Genomic DNA, 22,205 nt, shown 5'->3' with positions numbered 1-22,205 from the left:
AGTTATATCTCCTAACGACGTAAATGACAGTTGACGTGGAGGCTAGTGTGTTACTGACAAAGAGGACGGGATGAGAATCGAGATCTGCAGCTGCTTGCTTTTTTACCACACAGTTCTAATCTTAATAGATTTAAGAAGATTATTTTCAAGCCCGGGATGTGTCCATTCCCCAAAATAACGATATAACGTGCGCAATTACCAAGCTTAAGTCTAAAACTTTAAAAAGGCACTAATTAGTAATTAGATACCAAGTGTGAATTAATTTAAGACGGTTATCGACACTTCGTTAGTGGCTCCGACGCGAGGTTCAGATGCATCATAGCGCTGTCGTTTAATTTTAATATTTAATTGTGTGCAAACTTTACTGTTCTGATGTTTTCGTCTATTCAAGCTTTGACTCCAACACATAATTTAATTTTTTTTGCCACACAGAAAGTTATCAAATTAATAATAATAATCGCGACTGACTCTTGAAATTTTGTTTATTTTTGTTTCCGATAATAAAATTAGACTTTTCCATCGAAGACGAAAACCTTTGGTGTTTGTAAAATCAAAAGACCCCTAACTACGTTGAAAACTGTAAGGTCCTCCCGAAATGCTAAACGCTCGAATCTCCGACGAAGCCTATGTTGAGTTCCTTGAAAGTTTTGCAGGCAATCATAATTTATTCCGGTCACACACGTACCCTTTTTTATTTAGAATCAAGTCTTATATCTTTCACTTATATTTGTGTGTGGAACGTAAAAACGGTTTGTTGAGCCGACCTGTTTAAGCGAAACAGTTTCCCGCTAGGAATATTTAAAAATTTTTCCGAGAATATTAAGCACTAGGTTTATTTTAAAATCTGTGCATTTTTGATGAATATGCAAAAGTTTCTTCGGGGCTGGACGTTCGGCTTACTATTATGCGCTCGGAGAGTTGCTATTTCCCGAACTAGAAACACTAAATTTAATTTGTTTGAAAAAAAGACAAAAGCGTGTAACGTAATCAGAGCTTGAACAAAATAATAAAATAGAGAGAATAAGGCAATTAAAATGAGAGTCATTCCTGTTTACGACATAACAGATATAAAGATGAGATTACCGTTGGATGTAACTTTTGCAGCTGTTAAAACAATTCCATTAAATAGTTAACAAAACTCGTTTAGCTGCTGTATGGTCGTTGCTGGGTGTTTTTGTATTTAAGAGTGCAAACAAATTGGTATAACACTGTGGCGCGCTTACACATTTCCATTAAAAGGAAAATCCGGAAATAGAACGAATCATTACGCCATTAAATGAGCTTATTAGTGTTAAGATTCTTAACTTGGACAATAGAGGAGAGATGAAAGCTGGCTTATTGATAGATTTATTTGCGTCGCTTTGAATAACACTCCTCGCAATACGTTTCACAACAGTATTCCCACCATTTCAAAAGGTCTTCCCGTCATTACTCCCAAGAATACGTTATAAATTGAAAATCATATAAATTACAATTAACAAAAATTCGGTATCCAAGTGAGTTCATTTGGAACAAATTGGTGTCATAGTATTAGGCAAAAATAATACCAGTCACAGTGGGACAAAAAAAGTAACCATTTAAGCAAAAAGTGTTTTTTTAGACGGATTCATCAACCACAAGTACAGGAACGTTTTATTTTTATATTAATTTCGAGGTGATGTTGTCAAATACAAATCGACACAGACGATAGACAGACACATATACGGAAACGGGGACCTATTTTTTCGTACTCTCGGGGCCATGAAACGTCGAATGTGAAAGTAGGAGTTCGTATGGACTCTATTAACTTATTTGTATTATTTTAGGATGGTAAATTCAATACCTGCCCCTCGTAATGTATTCACATTGTAACGTTTGTGTACGACCTTCTTTTTTAGGGTGCAGCCCTTCGGAAAATATATGGCTATTGTTAGTACGATTTAAATCAGCAGCAGCCCTCAGTTGTTGTTGGAAGGGAAAATCTCCGTCAAAACTGTGAAACGTGGATCAAAGTTTAACCTTATTTGCTGAAAGGTAATTAATATTGACAAGTTTCGTTTGATGTTTCGTCCGCCTGTTCAAACGTGTCGGGCCAAGAAATGTTTTCATTAGCGTTCAAACCCGCATTTAGAACGTGTTTTAGACCTTTCAGCGCTTCAGTTCTTCTGAAAACGACTGCTCGACATATACCCACGACGCAAACATTCTTAGGGTCGTTTTGCCTACTCAGCTATGTTCAAACTTACTTGTCCTTATGAACCATAAATTTTATTAGGCCCACGAGGCCCGAATTTAATTCAGAATTAGATATTTACTGCGTTAAATGAGTTGCATAACAATTAGGCCTGCCTCTAAACATTATTCTACGTGCGGCATTATGCGTTAATTAATTTACTCAGACACTTCTTCTTTTCTTAATCTTAAACTCACTCGATTTCGAGCTAAATTTACTTGATGCGTTTCCGGTTTACCAACAAAGTGTAAACGATACACTCAGCTTCTCCTTTAGACGTATCAACTTTCAATTAAATTATTTCTACCCTGCGATTTTAAGCACTCCCTTAAACTCGGCAAAAATTCTTAAAGAAACGTAGCGATTGAACAGGAAGCATTATTGCACGTATAATGTAACCGGGGTAATATACACCACAAATACCAATTACAAATATCTAAATTAAATCGAGGTGATCTTGGCATATTTTCGTAATAACTGTTTGTGGAGGTTTCGAACACGAGCGTTCGAGTGATAAAAGACGTCGGATCCTATCTAAAACTACCTATATGTTGTTTCAGGAAAATCTGAAAAGGGTAACCGCATCCTTGCTGATGTCATGAAGTGACTCTAAATGTCAGTCGAATGTCCCATGTCGTCACACTATAATGGAAATAGTAATCTACAAAGATTGATCGTGTCCAACACATGAAAAGACGAACAGATTCTTTCACGCAAAATTCCGGTCATCAGATTCATACAAAAACCTTATCGTAGCAAAACAACTCGTGCAGAATAATCATCGCACTTTCATACTTACTTCGATTAAAATATTCTTTAACGCCTTTGAAAGCGCGAAAGTATCATGTGGAATGAACATGCGTTTGCAAAAGTTAACAATAATTACGGATAATCTCACTTGCTACCTTTATTTGACTGCAGGGCATCATAACGCTTGAATGCTCTCTATGATGATCACACAGGAGATACTTAATTTGAAACAAGAGTTTTATATTTTGTTTCAAAGTGTTCTAAAACAACAACCACACGCCCATTGAGGATTTTTTTATCGCAGAGAAAATCGGAAAGCTGATATTTTACACTGTGCAATCTTGCATATAATTTAACCATACTTGTAAAATCATTTTTGTTCCTTTTTAACTACACCGCTAATTTAGAGTTTTGTTTAATTTACAACAATGGCTTTTGACAAACTTCTCAACTTTAAGTCTGATAAAGACCGTAAAAGTTTAAAATCTGTGTTAAAATTCTTAATTGACATAACCTATATCTGAAGCAAGGTCTCTGTGTAAAAGGTATGACTTTAATTTGTATTTATTGCTGGTTGTTTGTATAATTCAAGTGAATGTGTTGGTGTTTTAGCAACAAATGGATAAATAAGTATTTTGGTAGATGCATGGACTCGGCAATCAGTTTATTTCCATGCAGCTAGATTTGTAATGTTACGTTTTCTACTTACGTCCATTTTTTCGGTCATCACCATAATGGAAGTTATCTGAAACTAAAAGAGATTTACATTAGAAGGGAAAAGTTTTTTTATGACGTTGTTATAAAACAAATAATGGAGGGTCTAAAGTATAAAGATATAGTAATCTATATCGCATTATAAAAACCTTGCGGATCAGTTGGAAATATTCCGAGTCAACAGATAGCAGTACTTTGCAACTTTGACACAAAATCCATATAGGAAAACTCGTTTGAGTTGATTCTGACGTAAGAAACATATGATAAGTAGAGAGAGTTCTTTTGGGAATTTGCAAACAAAACTGATCGAAAATACGATATAAGACGGTAATGAAGAATTCAGTATTAGTTCATCATTTATCCATATAGGAGGAAAGTATTATACATCGTTCAACATATCGAACAGGTCAATCTGTCCTACATCAAAGTCAATACCGGGAAAATTCAAGAGAAACGGTCAGCTTTTTGTATCTCCTAATGGAACGATGAAATATGATATTTATTTTCGGAGTTTGTAAACACGAATCAAGCTGTTTTATATTATATATCAGCGATTTCGTATTTGAATTTAAAAAAGTCGTGAAATTTTGCAGAACCAATTTAATCAAATATTTGTTTCTAGTCTGATTGGCCGGCAGGCAGCAAACATTAGTATTTGATCAAAAATTGTTACTGAGATTATGGGAATTATACGAAAGCTGGTTAGGTAATTCGAAGTGTGTGAAACAAATATTTGCGAATGAAATTGGAAAATTTTTCGCTGTTTGGGTATTGGGCGCTAAAAGTAAATGATACTATTAATTTAATTTTTTCTCGAAAACTCGAGCGTATGCAAAAATCGTGAGTCATGCCCTTCTTGTTTGCATATTCTCGCCCAGGGTCATGAAAGAGTCGAAAACATAATACCGTAATAAAATTTATAAAATTAAAAGGTAATTTGGCCCCTCGTTATTAAATATAGAAGGAGTAAAAAGAAAGGGTGAGTTCATACTTTGTACGGAAATTGTAAAGAGCTTCGTAATGAAGTTGCGGATATTGCGACATCTGGTCTAAATGGACCGACACAGACATACACAATTACTGACGAGCGACGTTCGACCGCTGCTCCATTGCTACAATTTTTTCTATCAGCACATCGCTTTGCCGACTTACATGACTCAATAGGAAACAGCTTTGTACCTCAACTACATCGCTTTTCATCAAATACGTGACTGCATTTTTCAATAATCCGCAAGCTAAGGATTTTCAATTGAGAATATTGCTTGTTTGTAACACTTCTGGCATTCACAACTTCATTTTCAAGCATACGCCAACAACTCAAACCATGAATCGAAACTATCTGATGTCAACATCCAACTATGCAACTTTGTGACGCCTATGCATACCTATTTCGCACAAAATCACCGAACAAACGAGAATTTAAAAGGCATCTCAAAAATGATGAACATAAATTGAGTGTCCACAAACTATATTATTGTACTGTTCGTTCCTATTTTAGACACTTCGACAACATGTTGTTGCACAAATTGCTGATAACATTCAATCATGAATCGGTTATCATTCGATCGTTACGCAATACTTGCCCCAAAGCGATTTTGACCCACACTTCTTTTCAAAAATTCAAACCATGTTCTTTACCACACTACATACTTTTTACCGCACGAGGTCTATAATGCTCAAGACACCATTACCGCATCATCTCTAATGGGACTAAGTTTTACCACAAGTATTCCATTCATTAACAGTTTGCGTAATTGACATCATGAATGTGACGCGAAGTTTAACATCTAACACCTCCTACTGTTTAATAATCCAGAATAACAACTTTGTCAAAAAATTTCCAAAAACGACCACTAAAAACTAGCACTTTCGTATTCTGTGACCTGCGAATCGCTTAGAAAACACGAAATTATGCACGCGCCAAACTACCCTTATTACAATATTTCCTTTAGCTATCCCTCGGGAAATAAAATCAATATTTTCAGATTAAGCTGAACAAAGCGAGCTGTAACGTCGTCAAAGAATGTCTGATGAATGCTCGGACTATTTAATTTGGATTTGTCACATGGACCACGTGGCCTTAAATCTGATTCTCGTTTGACAAAACTGATTTGAAAGCCGTCGTTTCCAAAACAGGGGTAAAGATGTAAAAACGTTATCACTGCTACAGGGAAAACACGTGTGTCCTGTTCATCTCGTTATATGGTGAAGCATGATGTTTTTCTTCCCTAGCGTATGTTTTCTCGACTTTTCGTGACCCTTAGAGGACGAAAAAATAGGTCTCCCGTTTCCGTCTGTCTATCGTTCTGTCCGTCTGGCCGTCTGTCTGCAGTCCCGGATTTTTATTAGACAGATAATCTCCGAAAGTACTGAACCGATTGTTGCGAAATTTTGTATTCATATTAGAAATGTCATGTAGATGGTAAAACGGTAACCAAAATTTGTCTAATCATCCCCACCACTAATGCGATGACGTCACTTCAAAATTGTACATAGTAAATGGGTTTTAAATTGTATAGAATAACATAGTCCTACACATGTAGTTTATGACTCCGAATTGAGTTTTTACCCGAAACGTCCAGATTTTTGAAAAAAAAAATCAAAATAATGAAACAACATTTTGCAATTTAATTTAGAATTTGCAAAACCGAATGTTCTGCTAAATAAATCCTATCTTAAATGTGCAAAGTATGATGAGACAATCCTTGTGATTTATCATTCCATTCATATTTGCGTATACAGGGTGAGTGAAAAAAATTATCATTGTATTTCAGAAACGACGGAAGTTCTGTCGAAACAACTTTCGACGAATTTTTTCTCTGTGTTTAAAATAAGAACTGGAACACAACTTGAAAGAGTGATCACGTAGGAAATAACGTGAATGAGTAGGGATGTCATCGATATATCGCGTGACCATTTGTTTTTTACAAGAGAATGCGAGTCGTGTTACAATATGCTAATTGTTAGTTGATGGCGATAAACAGTCCCCTTGCGGTATTTTTGCACAACATTCCTGGTCACCCGAAATCTCAGACCCGGGGTAAATTGAAAAGAGGAATTCTCTCGTCACTGTCCATGTTAAACAGTGTAACAATTTAGCATTTTGTTTAGGGGTGGCAATCTGGGAATAAGATAGCATTTTTCACGTCGGCGCCCTCCTTATTTACATAAAAAATTAGGAAGTTTAAATTTTTGCCATGTAGAACATCCGCGCTAAGATCACGTGACAAAAATAAAACAAGTTTTAATGAGAAAAAATTTGGCGTTGCGTTACGTGGCCGCGTCGTGATAATTGGCGCAGCCAGTGGGATCGTTTTTAAAGTTGGAAGAATACGGAGAAAATTAAACCGATCTCGGTATTGATTGCTTTGAAAGAATCAGAGTCGTGTATGTTCTCCTTCAATTCTAATTTAGTAACCAAGTCATCAGGATTTCAAAAGATACTAAACTCAGCGGAGCGTTCACCCCTCAAGTGCTTGCAAAGACGTCCCGCTGTTAAGGACTGTGAATTCTTCCCGAGTGCTTATATCCTTGTACTGTTATAGCAGTTTTACATTATATATATTTCTTGATTTACAGTGACCAGGAATCCGGAAACGATCTTGAAATATTTTATGTACTACTTGGCAAAAATATTTAATTTTCTGGACCATAAGAGCCATGCATAAAAGCTTGAGAGCATTTGATACTTGACATCGGAAAAACGCTCACAAGCGGACGAAATTGCCAGAAGACCACGACATTCGAAGATTTATAATTGCGCTCTGGAAGTCTTCAAAAATATGAAACGAAGGAACTTCTATGTAAAACGGTTATTACTTAATGACTACGAAGTCAGAAAATTCGCATATTGCAGTACGGCATCTGTTGCGATACGACTTTAAAATTGCATTTCATTCTTCACGTGCCTGCTTCGCCATCACATCTCGTCAATAAATCTCGTACTTCATGTACATTTTATAGAGTTTTCGCCCGCTTCTACAGAAATAATTTGGTGATGATCTTGGTTGGTGAATTTTTTCTTGGAATTAAATCGAAATTCAAATACGATTCGTGAAAGTTCGGCAGGAAGCAAGTCATTGTTGTTTTTATAGAGAGGAAAGCTTCCTTGGCAATCTGTAACAGAGTTTTTATAGTTCGACCTTCCCGAAGCCAAATGGTTTTGTTGTAGGTTCAACGTTATGAGGGGCAGAGTGGGGAGAACTGTTCACTTCACGGTGGCGCGATTTCAGCTGCATTAAAGCCTGAAGAGTTGTAATACAAGCATGTCCATCGATTCTCTCTATTATCTTAGCTCCACCGCGAAAGAATGCAGAATAGTCGAGTTTATAATTACGTCTTAGCACCGACAAAATCGGCAGAATTTTTTCCCCAGGACCTAATTCACTCAAATTCAATTCTCCCGACTTCTCCAATGGGAAAAAATACACAAGCTACAACGGTAAATTGAAACTGTTATTTATATTCATTTTCACGCACAAAATGGGGCGTACGCTTTTTTGAATAAAACATACACATGTCTTATTTTGCGACGGTAAACTGCGAGAGTCATGATACGGGAAAATTAACTTTGTGTCGATACGATTACTTGTTACAAAATTTACAATCGATCATCATGTCAAGTCCCGCGTAAATCTGGGATGTGAAAATGAATCATAGTAAAATTGCTTCGTAAAGTCGAAAAGCTAGCCAATTTTAAAATTTATGTTTTCGATTCAAGTCATCAGTTTAAGGCAACACTACCATCGTCTTCCATAACTTAACTTTATACCAAGTTATTTTTCTTCGCCCGAATAATTGCTCCTACTTTGCAAAAATAACAGCGCAGCTTTGAGATAAAGTGCAGATCAATAAAACTGTTTTCATAAAGGCTATGCACTTGATGCAACTTCTGTTTCCATGTTGCCGGCACGACGAGAGTTTTCAATACAAAACAATACGAAGATGATTTGTATTTTCTTTAAAAACATAGGTTTGCATTTTGGCGCAGTCGCTAGGAACGTAATAACTATGATATTAATTAAGAACGTGCTATACGTTGGTTGAGTTTTAATGGAATAAATATGTACCACATAATACGAAAATGTAATATCCTAGCACGCGTATTCTACGTTTTTTAATGGAGAAACGTTTCAAAATGAGATGAAATTTCTTGCGTGAACAAGAAACTTTAAGATCTAAGAATTGAACTTTTTACGGGAGCCATATTACGTGTTAACGAAATTTATCAAAACAGATTAGCTCTCCATTTTGTCATTAAATTAGTTTCTTAGTTAGTACAAACAGGTAATTTGCTGCAATGAGCGATTGAGGCCATCGCTCATGCCGCAATAACGCAAAACAGCCTCTGATATTCCAGATTCAGGTGGCACAGTTAATAAACACGTAAACTTTCCGTATTTAGGAAGTTTATGAAGTCAACAAAATGTCAAAGTTAAAATTTCAGTGATCATCACACACGTACTTTCTTTGACCCGTGAACAAAATAATCCGGCTTGAAAAGGCAGCGCTCGTTGTAAAATATTTTTGGCGAGCCTTAAATTCACCGTCGCAACATTTTTAAGCAGTTTTAAGCGTCAAACTTTGCTTTCTAGTCGTTTAAACGTTACACTAAACGACCGAAAACTTCAGAATAAACATAGCCGAACAAGATAAGAAGTAAAAGCAGCGTCCTGAATGAGCGAATTTTTCAGACAGGCAGTCGCTCGTTGTTTTAATGTCCATTACTTTTTTTACCATTAGAGGCCCAACATTTCTCAATTTTTCTCTTGGTGCTGCGAAATTCATGTGACACAAATTCGCTGACCTACCCTTTGCAGTGCGAAGCCTATAAATTTGAGAAGAAGCAGTTGTGCTAATGTGAAACGGGCGTTGATAGTTGTTATGTTAATTTAAATGAAGCAGTTGCAATAATAACCTCTTGTACGTGTTCCTCATGACTGGGATTACCAGCAAGTGTCTGTTACCATCGTTTCGGACGGGAAACTTGCAAACCAATTTGCAAGAACTTTACTGCACCGAATTTACAACCACTATGCCCTCTATGCGATTATTAATATAAACGCAACACACGGATTCTACAAATAAACTACTTTAGTTAACGTACACGAAACAACACATGTAATTTAGCCAAAGATTGCCGCTCTGATCCTATGTTGTCGAAAATGGTACCACTTTCCAATTAAACGAACAATAAATAACTTGTCTTGAAGTCTAAAACTGCGTTATCCAGGATTTACTAAGTTTACTGCAGGTGAGTCTTAACAAACGAGTTGAAAACTTACACGCTAAATTTTAACTTAACTAGTAATATACGGAGTTAACAAAAATCAAGCGGTAGTGGCTAAAGTTTGTTAAAACCTTCAGGGCACTTCTGAAACATGAAACACACATATGAAGCAATTAATACGGCTTTATGCAGTGGCAAGTCACGACCTAACAATATTGTTGTTGTTAGATACCAAGTATGTTAAAGTAGTCAGAAAACATCTTCCAGAGCGTCTGTCCGTTCGTCTGTCTGTCCGTCTGTCTGCCGTCCCGGATTTTTATTAGACAGATAATCTCCGAAAGTACTGGACCGATTGTTGTGAAATTTTGTACTTATTTTAGGTATATCATGTAGATGGTAAAACGCTAACCAAAATTTGTCTAATCATCCCCACCACTAATGTGATGACGTCACCCCAAAATTTGATAAATCCTATATAAAATGTAATATGATGAGTTTGTACTTGTGATTTATCATTCTATTAATATTTTTTGGATTTGCGTATACAGGGTGACCCAAAAAAAATTATCATTGTATTTCAGGAGCTAGGGAAGTTCTGTCGAAACAACTTTCCACCAATTTTTACTTCCCGAGCGTAAGCAAAGGAAGTATTGTAATCGAGTCCGTCGGCCGTCTCTTTACTTTTACGTTTTCTCGATCTTTCATGACCCCTAGAATACGAAGAAATAGGTCTCCCATTTCCGTCTGTCTGTCCGTCTGTCCGTCTGTCCGTCTGCCGTCCCGGATTTTTATTAGACAGATAATCTCCGAAAGTACTCGACCGATTGTTGTGAAATTTTGTACTTATATTAAGAATATCATGTAGATGGTAAAACGCTAACCAAAATTTGTCTAATCATCCCCACCACTAATGCGATGACGTCACTTCAAAATTGTACATAGTAAATAGGTCTTAAATCACTACAAAATTTTGCTGAATAAATCCTATCTAAAATGTACAAAATATGATGAGTCTGTACTTGTGATTTATCATTCCAATTATATTTTTTGGATTTGCATATACAGGGTGACTCAAAAAAATTAATGAATGCGTCAATTTATTTGATTGATTTAATCAGGAATTACAGAACCGAATGCTGTGAAATCTTGGAGATATTTTAAAGTTATCATAAAAGCATGGTAAATTTTTTATCAAAATTTATTTGCTCATCCCCGCCTAAACAAATTGATGACGTCACCCTAAAATTTGGTAAATAAATCCTATCTAAAATGTGAAAAATATGATGAGTCTGTACTTGTGATTTATCATTCCATTCCTATTTTTGGATTTGCATATACAGGTGACTCAAAAAAATTAATGAATGCGTAAATTTATTTTATCGATTTAATCAGGAATTACAAAACCGAATGCTTTGAAATCTTGGAGATATTTTAAAGTTATTATAAGCATGGTAAACTTTTGTTCAAAATGTATTTGTTCATCCCTCCTAAAAAAATTGATGACGTCACCCTTAAATTTTGCTGAATAAATCCTATCTAAAATGCAAAAAATATGATAAGTCTGTACTTGTGATTTATCTATCATTCCATTCATATTTTTTAGATTTTCTTAAGAGGTGGCTCAAAAAAATTAATGAAGTCAATTTATTTTATTGATTAAATTAAAGGCAACGCTTATTATTAGTATTACATTGGACCAACCCAATTTGGTAGACACAAAATTTTTTAAAGTTAAAACTCGGTTGAAACATAGCTGACTAGGTTCCGCGAATGTAGTATAGACATGTTTTAAATCAACCAATTGTGAATTCCACCGTCAAAAATTAAAATAAAACCCAATGTTTTATATAATAAGCGGAAGTCGAAGCAATAAAACCGATGGTCGTTTTGTTTACAGTTTCTCTGTTTGACTCTCACGTATGCTGTTACACTTGTCATCTTAAATTAAGAATGCTTATACATACACGATTTTCAGTTCCCTCTCATATTACACGCCGGCGCCGTATACGTGAGTAAATTGTTTCGTTATTTTATTGATTATAAGAAATCAATATTCAAAACGACCCAATTCATTTTCCCGAAAATTTGGGAATACAATAATTTTATTCTTAGTATTACACTACATCTATCCCAACTGATATACGTGTCCTTACAAAAATGTTGATGACGTCATCGCAATTTTTTTTTAAATTCCCACTACAAAAATGTAATGAGAAAAAAAACACAATAGCCATGCAGTCGTCAAGTTTCCGACAGCGAGGGAAGTACTGTCTAAACTCTTTAGACCAATTTTTTAATTATAAAATCGAGATAAGTATTGTAAAACGGAAAAATTGTGATATGAAATCGAGAAAATGAAAATCAAAAAATCGGGAATAAGAAAAACAAAAAACAAGAACGAGAAAGTGAAAAATCGAAAGATGAAAAACTGTAAAATCGAAAAATTGAAAAACTAATGAAAGAATTTGAAAGATTTAAAAAGTTTCAAAATTTCAAAGATTCCAAGCACCAAAAATTGTAAACTGTAAATGCACCGAAAAAATCTAACAAAATCTAAAAAATCACAAAGATCTTGGATCTACTAATGATCCTAGAACTTCTAAAAATTTTAAACTTTGTAAAATTTCTAGTAATTCGAAAGTGTCCAAAGTTTCTAAAGATTGGAAACTCTAAGGATTCTAGAGAGTCTGAAAACTCTAAAGATACTCTTGAAGACTCAAACGTTAAAAAGATATTTAAAATTCCGCTCCAAATATTTCAAAGATTGTGGAACTTGTAAAAATTGCATGAACTCTTAAAATGCCAAAGATTTAAAAAATTTCAAAGACTAAAGAAAACTAGAATCTTAAAAATGTAAAAATCATAGACGAATGCTTTCTTTAATTTTTGTAAATTTAATACTCTACAGGTCTTGAACGCCCTAATTATCTTACAAATCTTGGAGATTGTAAAGATTCCAGAATTTCCAAAAATTCCACAGATTGATTCTCGAGATCTATAAATTTTGGAAAATTTGGAAAAATTTAGAAAATTGGAAAATGTAGTACTAGAAATGTTGAAAATTGACGCAAAGGTTGAGTTTCAAAATTCTGACAAAACCGGAAATTTGTGTGTGCAAAATCTGAAAAATCGGGCTAATCTGGAAATTTTGAAAATTTTGAAAATTGCAAATTCTGAAAAATTAAAAAAAAAATCGAAAGTTATAAAATCTCTAAATATCAAATTTTGCACAATCTTAAGAAAATATAAATTCTAAATATTGCTGAATAAATCCCACATTAATATTTTTTAGATTTGCTTATACGAGGTGTCTCAAAAAAATTAATGACCGAGTCAAGATATCATATTGATTAAATCAAAAATTGCAAAACTGAATACTTCGAAATCTTGCAGACGTTTTGAACTTATTGTAAGCATACTAACATTTAATCAAAATGTATCTGTTTATCAACCCCAAAAAATTGATCACGTCATCTCAAAATTTTGCCGAATAAATCCTATCCAAAATGTGCAAAAATGATCAGTCTATACTTGTAATTTATCAATACATTCATACTTTTTAGATTTGGTCATACAGAGTGACTCAAAAAAAATTAATGAATCAATCAATTTATTTTATTGAATAAATCAAGAATTGCAAAAATGCATACTTTAAAATCTTGCAGATATTTTAAAGTTATTGTAAAAATAAATATATTTGTTTATTGCCCCGAAGAAATTGATGACGTCATCTCAAAATTTTGTCGAATAAATTCTACCCAAAATCACTGCATTCATATTTTTTAGATTTCGCCCTATTTTCTCAGAGAATATGTCATTTGCCAAAATTATCTTAGCAAGAACTAGCCCCGCCCACCCGCCCTCTATTTTCTTGGAAAATATGGCATTTGCCAAAATCAGTTTTATATTACCAAGTACTAGTCCCGCCCACCCACCCCCTATTTTGTCAGACGATTATGCGATCTGCCAAAATAAGTCTTATCTTAGCAAATACTAGTAGCATTTTGGTAAATGACATACCTTTTAAAAAAATAGAGGGCGGGTATTTGCTAAGGTAAGATTTATTTTGGCAAATGACATATCCTCTGAAAAATAGGGGGTGGGTGGGTGGGGCTAGTACTTGCTAAGATAAGATTTATTTTGGCAAATGACATATCCTGTGAAAAAATAGGGGGCGGGTGGGCGGGGCTAGTATTTGCTAAGATAAGACTGACTTTGCCTCTATTAATCTTGTAAAAACTTGTTAAACTTAAAAGGTGTTAAATTGCAAATTTCCATATTAACGAGTTAAATTCCTAAATCTGATTGGGTGTTTATTTTTTCATTCTGCTTCAGGAGCGAGGGAAGTTCTGTTGAAACGACTTTCGACTAATTTTTCTTAGTACAATTGGTACAGGTCTAGTTAGACAAGCTTGTTTGGAAGGTTCTGAGCTAACCTCATCCGCGTAAGCCTGCAAGACAAGGTATGTTCTTTTAGACGTAGCTTTAGAGCTTTAGGGAACGGTTAACGTAATAGATTTTCACACACAACAGGTTAGATGCGTCATCCTGCAGTTTCTTTAGAACTGTCATCCTTGCTTCGTAAGTTTCGTAATGAATAGCGGCGACGATTGTAGAAGTTTATCAGGGGCATGGAGAGAAAGGTCCGCAAACTTAGGGGTCAGAACCACTGACACAAAGCTTTATAATTGCGCAGTGCAATTTGTTATCGATTTTAAAGCTTTGTGCGGTAAGTTTGTGTTAATTAAGTTTATTTCTTACAACGACAATTGGTAATTGCTGATTAGCGAAAATCATAGAAATTAAGGTCTAAAAGGTAGTTTATTTATTTAATAGGTGTATTTGGCGGAAAGAATGTTTTAGTTGACCCAGTATTGTTACGGTCAGCGAATCATTATTGCCATAATAACTATTAAATATGGTTTATTGTCAATACAAACTGCGGTACGATAATTGCTACAACTTTGTAGTTTTGAAACATAAAGGTCTACTAAATTGAGTGGTTAATTTATTCACACATAACAATAATAGTTCCACTAAAATAACAGTATAAGTTAGTTACAGTTGGGAAAGTCTATTTCTATGTTTTCTATTACCAATAAGGTTCTTTCATCGATACGCCAGATGTGCAACAATGTAAATTGAAACTCGCAAATTAGGAAGATGTCGCAGAGCGTGCGGATTTTTATCAATTTTTACGACGTGGTTTTAAGAACTGATGCATTTCTGGTGTAGTTTTTGATAGCACCGGAGGTTATTGAACTACTCCATATATTTTGTTTGATTTAGTTTGGCATAAGTTTAGTGAGCTTTGTTGTGCAACGCCCACTAGAAGCATCTCTGCAGATTCGTGTTTGAACCGGTTACATGAACAAGCAATGAAATTATTGTTATGACGCCGACGAAGTGAAAACTTGTTGTTTCGTCTGAAGGAATTTTACCTTAACATCTACACAAACACGGCTGTTTGTATTATAGGTCCGTTTTGTTTTATTTAGGACATTTGTTGTGGATTTATTACGTAAACAAACATAAAAGATGCACCATGTATATTCTTATCAGATGGCTGGAACATTCCGTTTGCGCAAGCAATACATTTGAGCAAAACCTACGCAACTTGTCACTTCTGCGTTCTTTGAATTAAACATCATCAACTAATCATTAGGTTAGGAGTAATCGATATTTTCTAGGCAGAATTTAGCTTATAATTATAAGACGTACGGTTAAATGTTATTTATAATTACGCTTATTAACGTTTTTACGTGAGTTATAAATACCTGTTCGCACAAAAAAGCGAAAATTATCTTTCGAAGTATTGTAATAACCGATCGGATTCGCGTTGTCTATAATAACGTATTTGTAATTGGAGTTTCGTTAATTCGTTTAAAACACGCGATGTCTTGCCCTAATTAATTAGTTCAATTTTAATGACGTTTGTGAGAAACGCTCGATGTATAGGATTTATCCTTTATCAAGCTATCTATAGCTTGAGCTCTTACCTTTGAAACACTAGATCAATATTGATATAGATTGAAGTGTAACCAAGAACCCAGTGATGGATATGTCCATGTAATCTATTAGTTCTACATACTCAGGTATATGGGATTTAGTAATCAAACACTAGATTTACGTCATCAATAATCCAAGACTTCATGACCTACAAACCTGACGTACCGTACCACTCTAAAGACATTTTCGTTATTTACGTGTAACAAAATACACCAGCAGTGCATTTCTCCGACAGCTTTTATTTTATTCTGTTTTTCGCTGAAATATCATCGGAACTGGACCTCGGGTCGTAAAATTTTTACTGTAAGCACACGCGTACATTGCGCTGTATGTATTCATAAAAAATAAATCTTAGAAAGTAAGTAGTATATCATTTTCTAGCAGCAGGACGTAATACATAATATGTTAGATTTACTGCATATTGTCAAATATTTTATGTTTCTTGGTCTGTTTTACGATCCCGTTTGCTTTCGTAATTTTTTTTATTTGGGGTATAATCTTGCGGACCTTCCCTGCCACAACTGCTTCCTTATACTGCGCTCTAAAATAGATCGTGCAGTCATGACGATCTAGAAATGCTGCGATTTACCCAATTTGGAACAGTTACACCGGCAGCGAATACAGAAGCACTGAAAAAAATTTTAAAAAAAGTTTGAGTTTAACAAAGTTCCGCATTTACGTGTTATTGCGCTTGTCGTAGTAGAACAGCATATATTTATATTTGATAAATGTTTAAATGTGCTTTCCTTACGGAATAACTGCAATTTAAATTGTAATATTTTGTACGAGGATATATAGAGATATGCGCTTTGTTGTGGTATCAATTAAATTAATTTTATTATACATTATTTATTATTTTGAACTTTACAGTTTTCAAATTTGTAGATTTAAATAGAATAATCTTAATAGAAGTTCAAGAACTATTGAAATTAGACATAAAAAGACTTATTAAAAAAAAAACTTTTTGTAAACACTCTGTATATTACCACAACAAAGCGCATACCCCACAAAGTTTTGTAGCACAGATTTGAAAAATGATTCAACTTCAACTTTTTTTGCCATCCTTTGCAGTACTAAAATCATTGTCGCTCCTAAAGTACAGTATAACCTCTATAATCCGAACCCACGATTATAATTAATTCAGAGACGTGGATAATGACATGCTGATTCCAAAAATATAGCCTGTTGATGGTCAGAGAGCAACATTTTCGAAAGAATCGGTACGAAATGCGAATTTTTGAAAATTTCTGAAAATTTCGATATTTCAACGTTCGATTCCGGAAAAACGGTTGCACTTATCAAAGAAACGATGCCGGAAGTGAGTTCTAGAGCTCGAAATCTACAAGAAAATGTATTTAGCAGAGTTTCGTAAATGTCAAAACTTGGCCGAAATTTGAAGAAGGGGGGACCATTGGAAAATTTTCACTTTTGAAAAAGTTGTCTTAAAATTGCGAAAAAATTCAGGGACGTAGATCTCGACATGCTGATTCCAAAAATATAGTGTATTGATGGTCACGGAGCAACATTTTCGAAAGAATCGATACGAAATGCGAGTTTTTGAAAATTTCTGAAAATTTCGATATTTTAACGTTCGATTCTGGAAAAACGGTTGCAGTTATGAAAGAAACGATGCCGGAAGTGAGATATAGAGCCCGATATCTACAAGAAAATGTGTTTAGTTAAGTTTCGAAAATGTCAAAATTTGGCCGAAATTTGAAGAAGAGTGGACTATTGGAAAATTTTCACTTTTGAAAAAGTTGTCTTAAAATTGCGAAAAAATTCAGGGACGTAGATCTCGACATGCTCATTCCAAAAATATAGTGTGTTGATGGTCACGGAGCAACATTTTCGAAAGAATCGATACGAAATGCGAATTTTTGAAAATTTCTGAAAATTACGATATTTTAACGTTCGATTCTGGAAAAACGGTTGCAGTTATGAAAGAAACGATGCCGGAAGTGAGATATAGAGCCCGATATCTACAAGAAAATGTGTTTAGTTAAGTTTCGAAAATGTCAAAATTTGGCCGAAATTTGAAGAAGAGTGGACTATTGGAAAATTTTCACTTTTGAAAAAGTTGTCTTAAAATTGCGAAAAAATTCAGGGACGTAGATCTCGACATGCTGATTCCAAAAATATAGTGTGTTGATGGTCACGGAGCAACATTTTCGAAAGAATCGATACGAAATGCAAATTTTTGAAAATTTCTAAAAATGTCGATATTTTAACGGATGATTCTGGAAAAACGGCTGCACTTATCAAAGAAACGATGCCGGAAGTGAGTTCTAGAGCTCGAAATCTACAAGAAAATGCATTTAGCTGAATTTCGAAAATGTCAAAATTTGGCCGAAATTTGAAGAAGGGGGGACTATAGGAAAATTTTCATTTTTAAAAAAGTTGTCCAAAAATTGCGAAAAAATTCAGGGACGTAGACCTCGAATTGCTGATTCCAAAAATATAGCGTGTTGATGGTCACGGAGCAACATTTTCCAAAAGAATCGATACGAAATGCGAATTTTTGAAAATTTCTGAAAATTTCGATATTTTAACGTTCGATTCCGGAAAAACGGTTGCAGTTATCAAAGAAACGATGCCAGAAGTGAGTTCTAGAGCTCGAAATCTACAAGAAAATGTGTTTAGTTAAGTTTCGAAAATGTCAAAATTTGGCCGAAATTTGAAGAAGGGGGGACCATTGGAAAATTTTCACTTTTGAAAAAGTTGTCTTAAAATTGCGAAAAAATTCAGGGACGTAGATCTCGACATGCTGATTCCAAAAATATAGTGTGTTGATGGTCACGGAGCAACATTTTCGGCAGAATCGCTATGAAATGCGAATTTTTAAAGATTTCTTAAAATTTCGATATTTCAACGGTCGATTCTGGAAAATCTGTTGCTCTTATCAAAGAAACGAGGCCGGAAGTGAATTCTAGAGCTCGAAATCTACAAGAAGATGTGTTTAGTTAAGTTACGAAAATGTCAAAATTTGGCCGAAATTTTGACATTTTGACAAGTTGGAAAATTTTCATTTTTAAAAAACTTCTCCAAAAATAGCGAAAAAATTCACGGACGTAGACCTCGAATTGCTGATTCCAAAAATATAGCGTGTTGATGGTCACGGAGCAACATTTTCCAAAAGAATCGATACGAAATTCGAATTTTTGAAAATTTCTGAAAATTTCGATATTTTAACGTTCGATTCCGGAAAAACGGTTGCTGTTATCAAAGAAACGATGCCAGAAGTGAGTTCTAGAGCTCGAAATCTACAAGAAAATGTGTTTAGTTAAGTTTCGAAAATGTCAAAATTTAGCCGAAATTTGAAGAAGGGGGGACCATTGGAAAATTTTCACTTTTGAAAAAGTTGTCTTAAAATTGCGAAAAAATTCAGGGACGTAGATCTCGACATGCTGATTCCAAAAATATAGTGTGTTGATGGTCACGGAGCAACATTTTCCAAAAGAATCGATACGAAATGCGAATTTTTGAAAATTTCTGAAAATTTCGATATTTTAACGTTCGATTCCGGAAAAACGGTTGCAGTTATCAAAGAAACGATGCCAGAAGTGAGTTCTAGAGCTCGAAATCTACAAGAAAATGTGTTTAGTTAAGTTTCGAAAATGTCAAAATTTGGCCGAAATTTGAAGAAGGGGGGACCATTGGAAAATTTTCACTTTTGAAAAAGTTGTCTTAAAATTGCGAAAAAATTCAGGGACGTAGACCTCGAATTGCTGATTCCAAAAATATAGCGTGTTGGTGGTCACGGAGCAACATTTTCCAAAAGAATCGATACGAAATGCAAATTTTTGAAAATTTCTAAAAATGTCGATATTTTAACGGATGATTCTGGAAAAACGGTTGCACTTATCAAAGAAACGATGCCGGAAGTGAGCTCTAGAGATCGAAATCTACAAGAAAATGTATTTAGCTGAATTTCGAAAATGTCAAAATTTGGCCGAAATTTGAAGAAGGGGGGACTATTGGAAAATTTTCATTTTTAAAAAAGTTGTCCAAAAATTGCGAAAAAATTCAGGGACGTAGATCTCGACATGCTGATTCCAAAAATACAGTGTGTTGATGGTCACGGGGCAACATTTTCGAAAAAATCGGTACGAAATGCAAATTTTTGAGAAATTCTAAAAATATCGATATTTCAACGGTCGATTCTGGAAAAACTGTTGCACTTATCAAAGAAACGAGGCCGGAAGTGAATTCTAGAGCTCGAAATCTACAAGATGTGTTTAGTTAAGTTTCGAAAATGTCAAAATTTGGCCGAAATTTTGATATTTTGACAAGTTGGAAAATTTTCATTTTTAAAAAACTTCTCCAGAAATAGCGAAAAAATTCAGGGACGTAGACCTCGAATTGCTGATTCCAAAAATATAGCGTGTTGATGGTCACGGAGCAACATTTTCCAAAAGAATTGATACGAAATGCAAATTTTTGAAAATTTCTAAAAATGTCGATATTTTAACGGATGATTCTGGAAAAACGGCTGCACTTATCAAAGAAACGATGCCGGAAGTGAGCTCTAGAGATCGAAATCTACAAGAAAATGCATTTAGCTGAATTTCGAAAATGTCAAAGTTTGGCCGAAATTTGAAGAAGGGGGGACTATTGGAAAATTTTCATTTTTAAAAAAGTTGTCCAAAAATTGCGAAAAAATTCAGGGACGTAGACCTCGAATTGCTGATTCCAAAAATATAGCGTGTTGATGCTCACGGAGCAACATTTTCGAAAGAATCGATACAAAATGCGAATTTTTGAAAATTTCTGAAAATTTTGATATTTTAACGGTCGATTCTGCAAAAACGGTTGCACTAATCAATGAAACGAGGCCGGAAGTGAGTTCTAGAGGTCTATATCTACAAGAAAATGTGTTTATTTAAGTTTCAAAAATGTCAAAATTTGGCCGAAATTTGAAGAAGGAAAATTTTCATTTTTAAAAAAGTTGCCCAAAAATTGCGAAAAAATTCAGGAACGTAGACCTCGAATTGCTGTTTCCAAAAATATAGTGTGTTTATGGTCACGGAGCAACATTTTCGAAAGAATCGATACGAAATGCGAATTTTTGAAAATTTCTGAAAATTTCGATATTTTAACGTTCGATTCTGGAAAAACGGTTGCACTTATCAAAGAAACAATGCCGGAAGTGAGATATAGAGCCCGATATCTACAAGAAAATGTGTTTAGTTAAGTTTCGAAAATGTCAAAATTTGGCCAAAATCTGAAGAAGGGGGGACCATTGAAAAAATTTTACTTTTAAAAAAGTTGTCTAAAAATCGTGAAAAAACTCAGCAATGTAGATCTCAACATACTGATTCACACAATATAGCGTGTTGATAGTAACGGAGCGATATCTTCGGAAAATTCGGTGTGAAATTCGAATTTTTCGGAATTTTTAAAAACTGCGGTATTTCACTGGACAATTCTAGAAAAACGGTTTAAGTCATCGAAGAAAGGAAGCCAAAAGTGACTTCTGCGGCTCAAAATTTGCAAGAAAATTTATTAAGTCAAATTTCGAAAATCGTTGAGAATGTTTCGAAATGGAAAATTTCATTCTTGAAAATGTCATCAAAAAATTCTGAAAAAAATCAGAGATATAGATCACGACGTGTTGATTCCGAAAAGCGGGTTAATGGTCACGGAGTAAAATTTTTTTCGAATGTATTTATTTATCCATTGTTGCTTAAGAAGACATTATTTCTGTTTAAGAAAATTAAGGTTTATTTCTTGAAGTTTGTTTTCAGCAGTTGTTATTCAATTCCCTTTCAGATTTTGAAAAATTCGCTGATTCGAACTAATATTTTATTTTTTCATGAATACTCCTACAAGTTGGAATGAATATGTAAGTATATAATGTTAAAGTAAATGTAAGGAAGTGTGCAATGCGTATGTTTCAAATGAGTTTATATTTGTTATTCAGTTTTAATTTTTTTCCAAAAATTCTGGATGTCGAAGCTGAAAATTCACACGGATTCACACACCACAAGTGCAGGAAACTTTCAAAAAACTTTTATTATAAATTTTGGAGATGGCATCATTCCATTGGTAGTGGGGATGATTACCAAAATTTAGTAACCATCTGCATAGTATTCCTAATATATCTACAAAATTTGACAACAATCGGTCCAGTAGTTTTGGAGATTACTTGTTTAATAAAAATGGATACAGACACCTGCCAGGCAGACAGACGGAAACGGCAGATATATCCTGGACATATTTTGTTCATAATTTACTTTTCGAGCAATGCAATCGAACCCATTTGATGTGATTTTTGTTGATTGTACATTATTT

The 22,205-nt window shown here is 34.4% G+C and overlaps 1 protein-coding gene across 2 annotated transcripts in view; it reads right to left on the bottom strand.

Annotated features, from left to right (window-relative positions):
• The window catches only part of LOC135141610 (protein sidekick-like), a 230,700-nt gene that overhangs the window by 115,678 nt on the left and 92,817 nt on the right, over nt 1-22,205 (bottom strand). For both annotated transcript variants that reach the window (XM_064072864.1, XM_064072865.1), the window contains exon 2: nt 3,672-3,713. In XM_064072864.1, coding sequence (XP_063928934.1) covers nt 3,672-3,713 — 42 coding nt within the window. The remainder of the gene's footprint in view (nt 1-3,671; nt 3,714-22,205) is intronic.

This window comes from Zophobas morio, unplaced genomic scaffold (genome assembly GCF_036711695.1).
Source record: "Zophobas morio isolate AGI-343-1 ecotype UQ-CSIRO unplaced genomic scaffold, CSIRO_AGI_Zmor_V1 ptg000044l, whole genome shotgun sequence".
Lineage (NCBI taxonomy): Eukaryota > Metazoa > Arthropoda > Insecta > Coleoptera > Tenebrionidae > Zophobas > Zophobas morio.
Note: the sequence above shows the minus strand (reverse complement) of the source record. Positions and strands in the feature narration are given on the sequence as shown.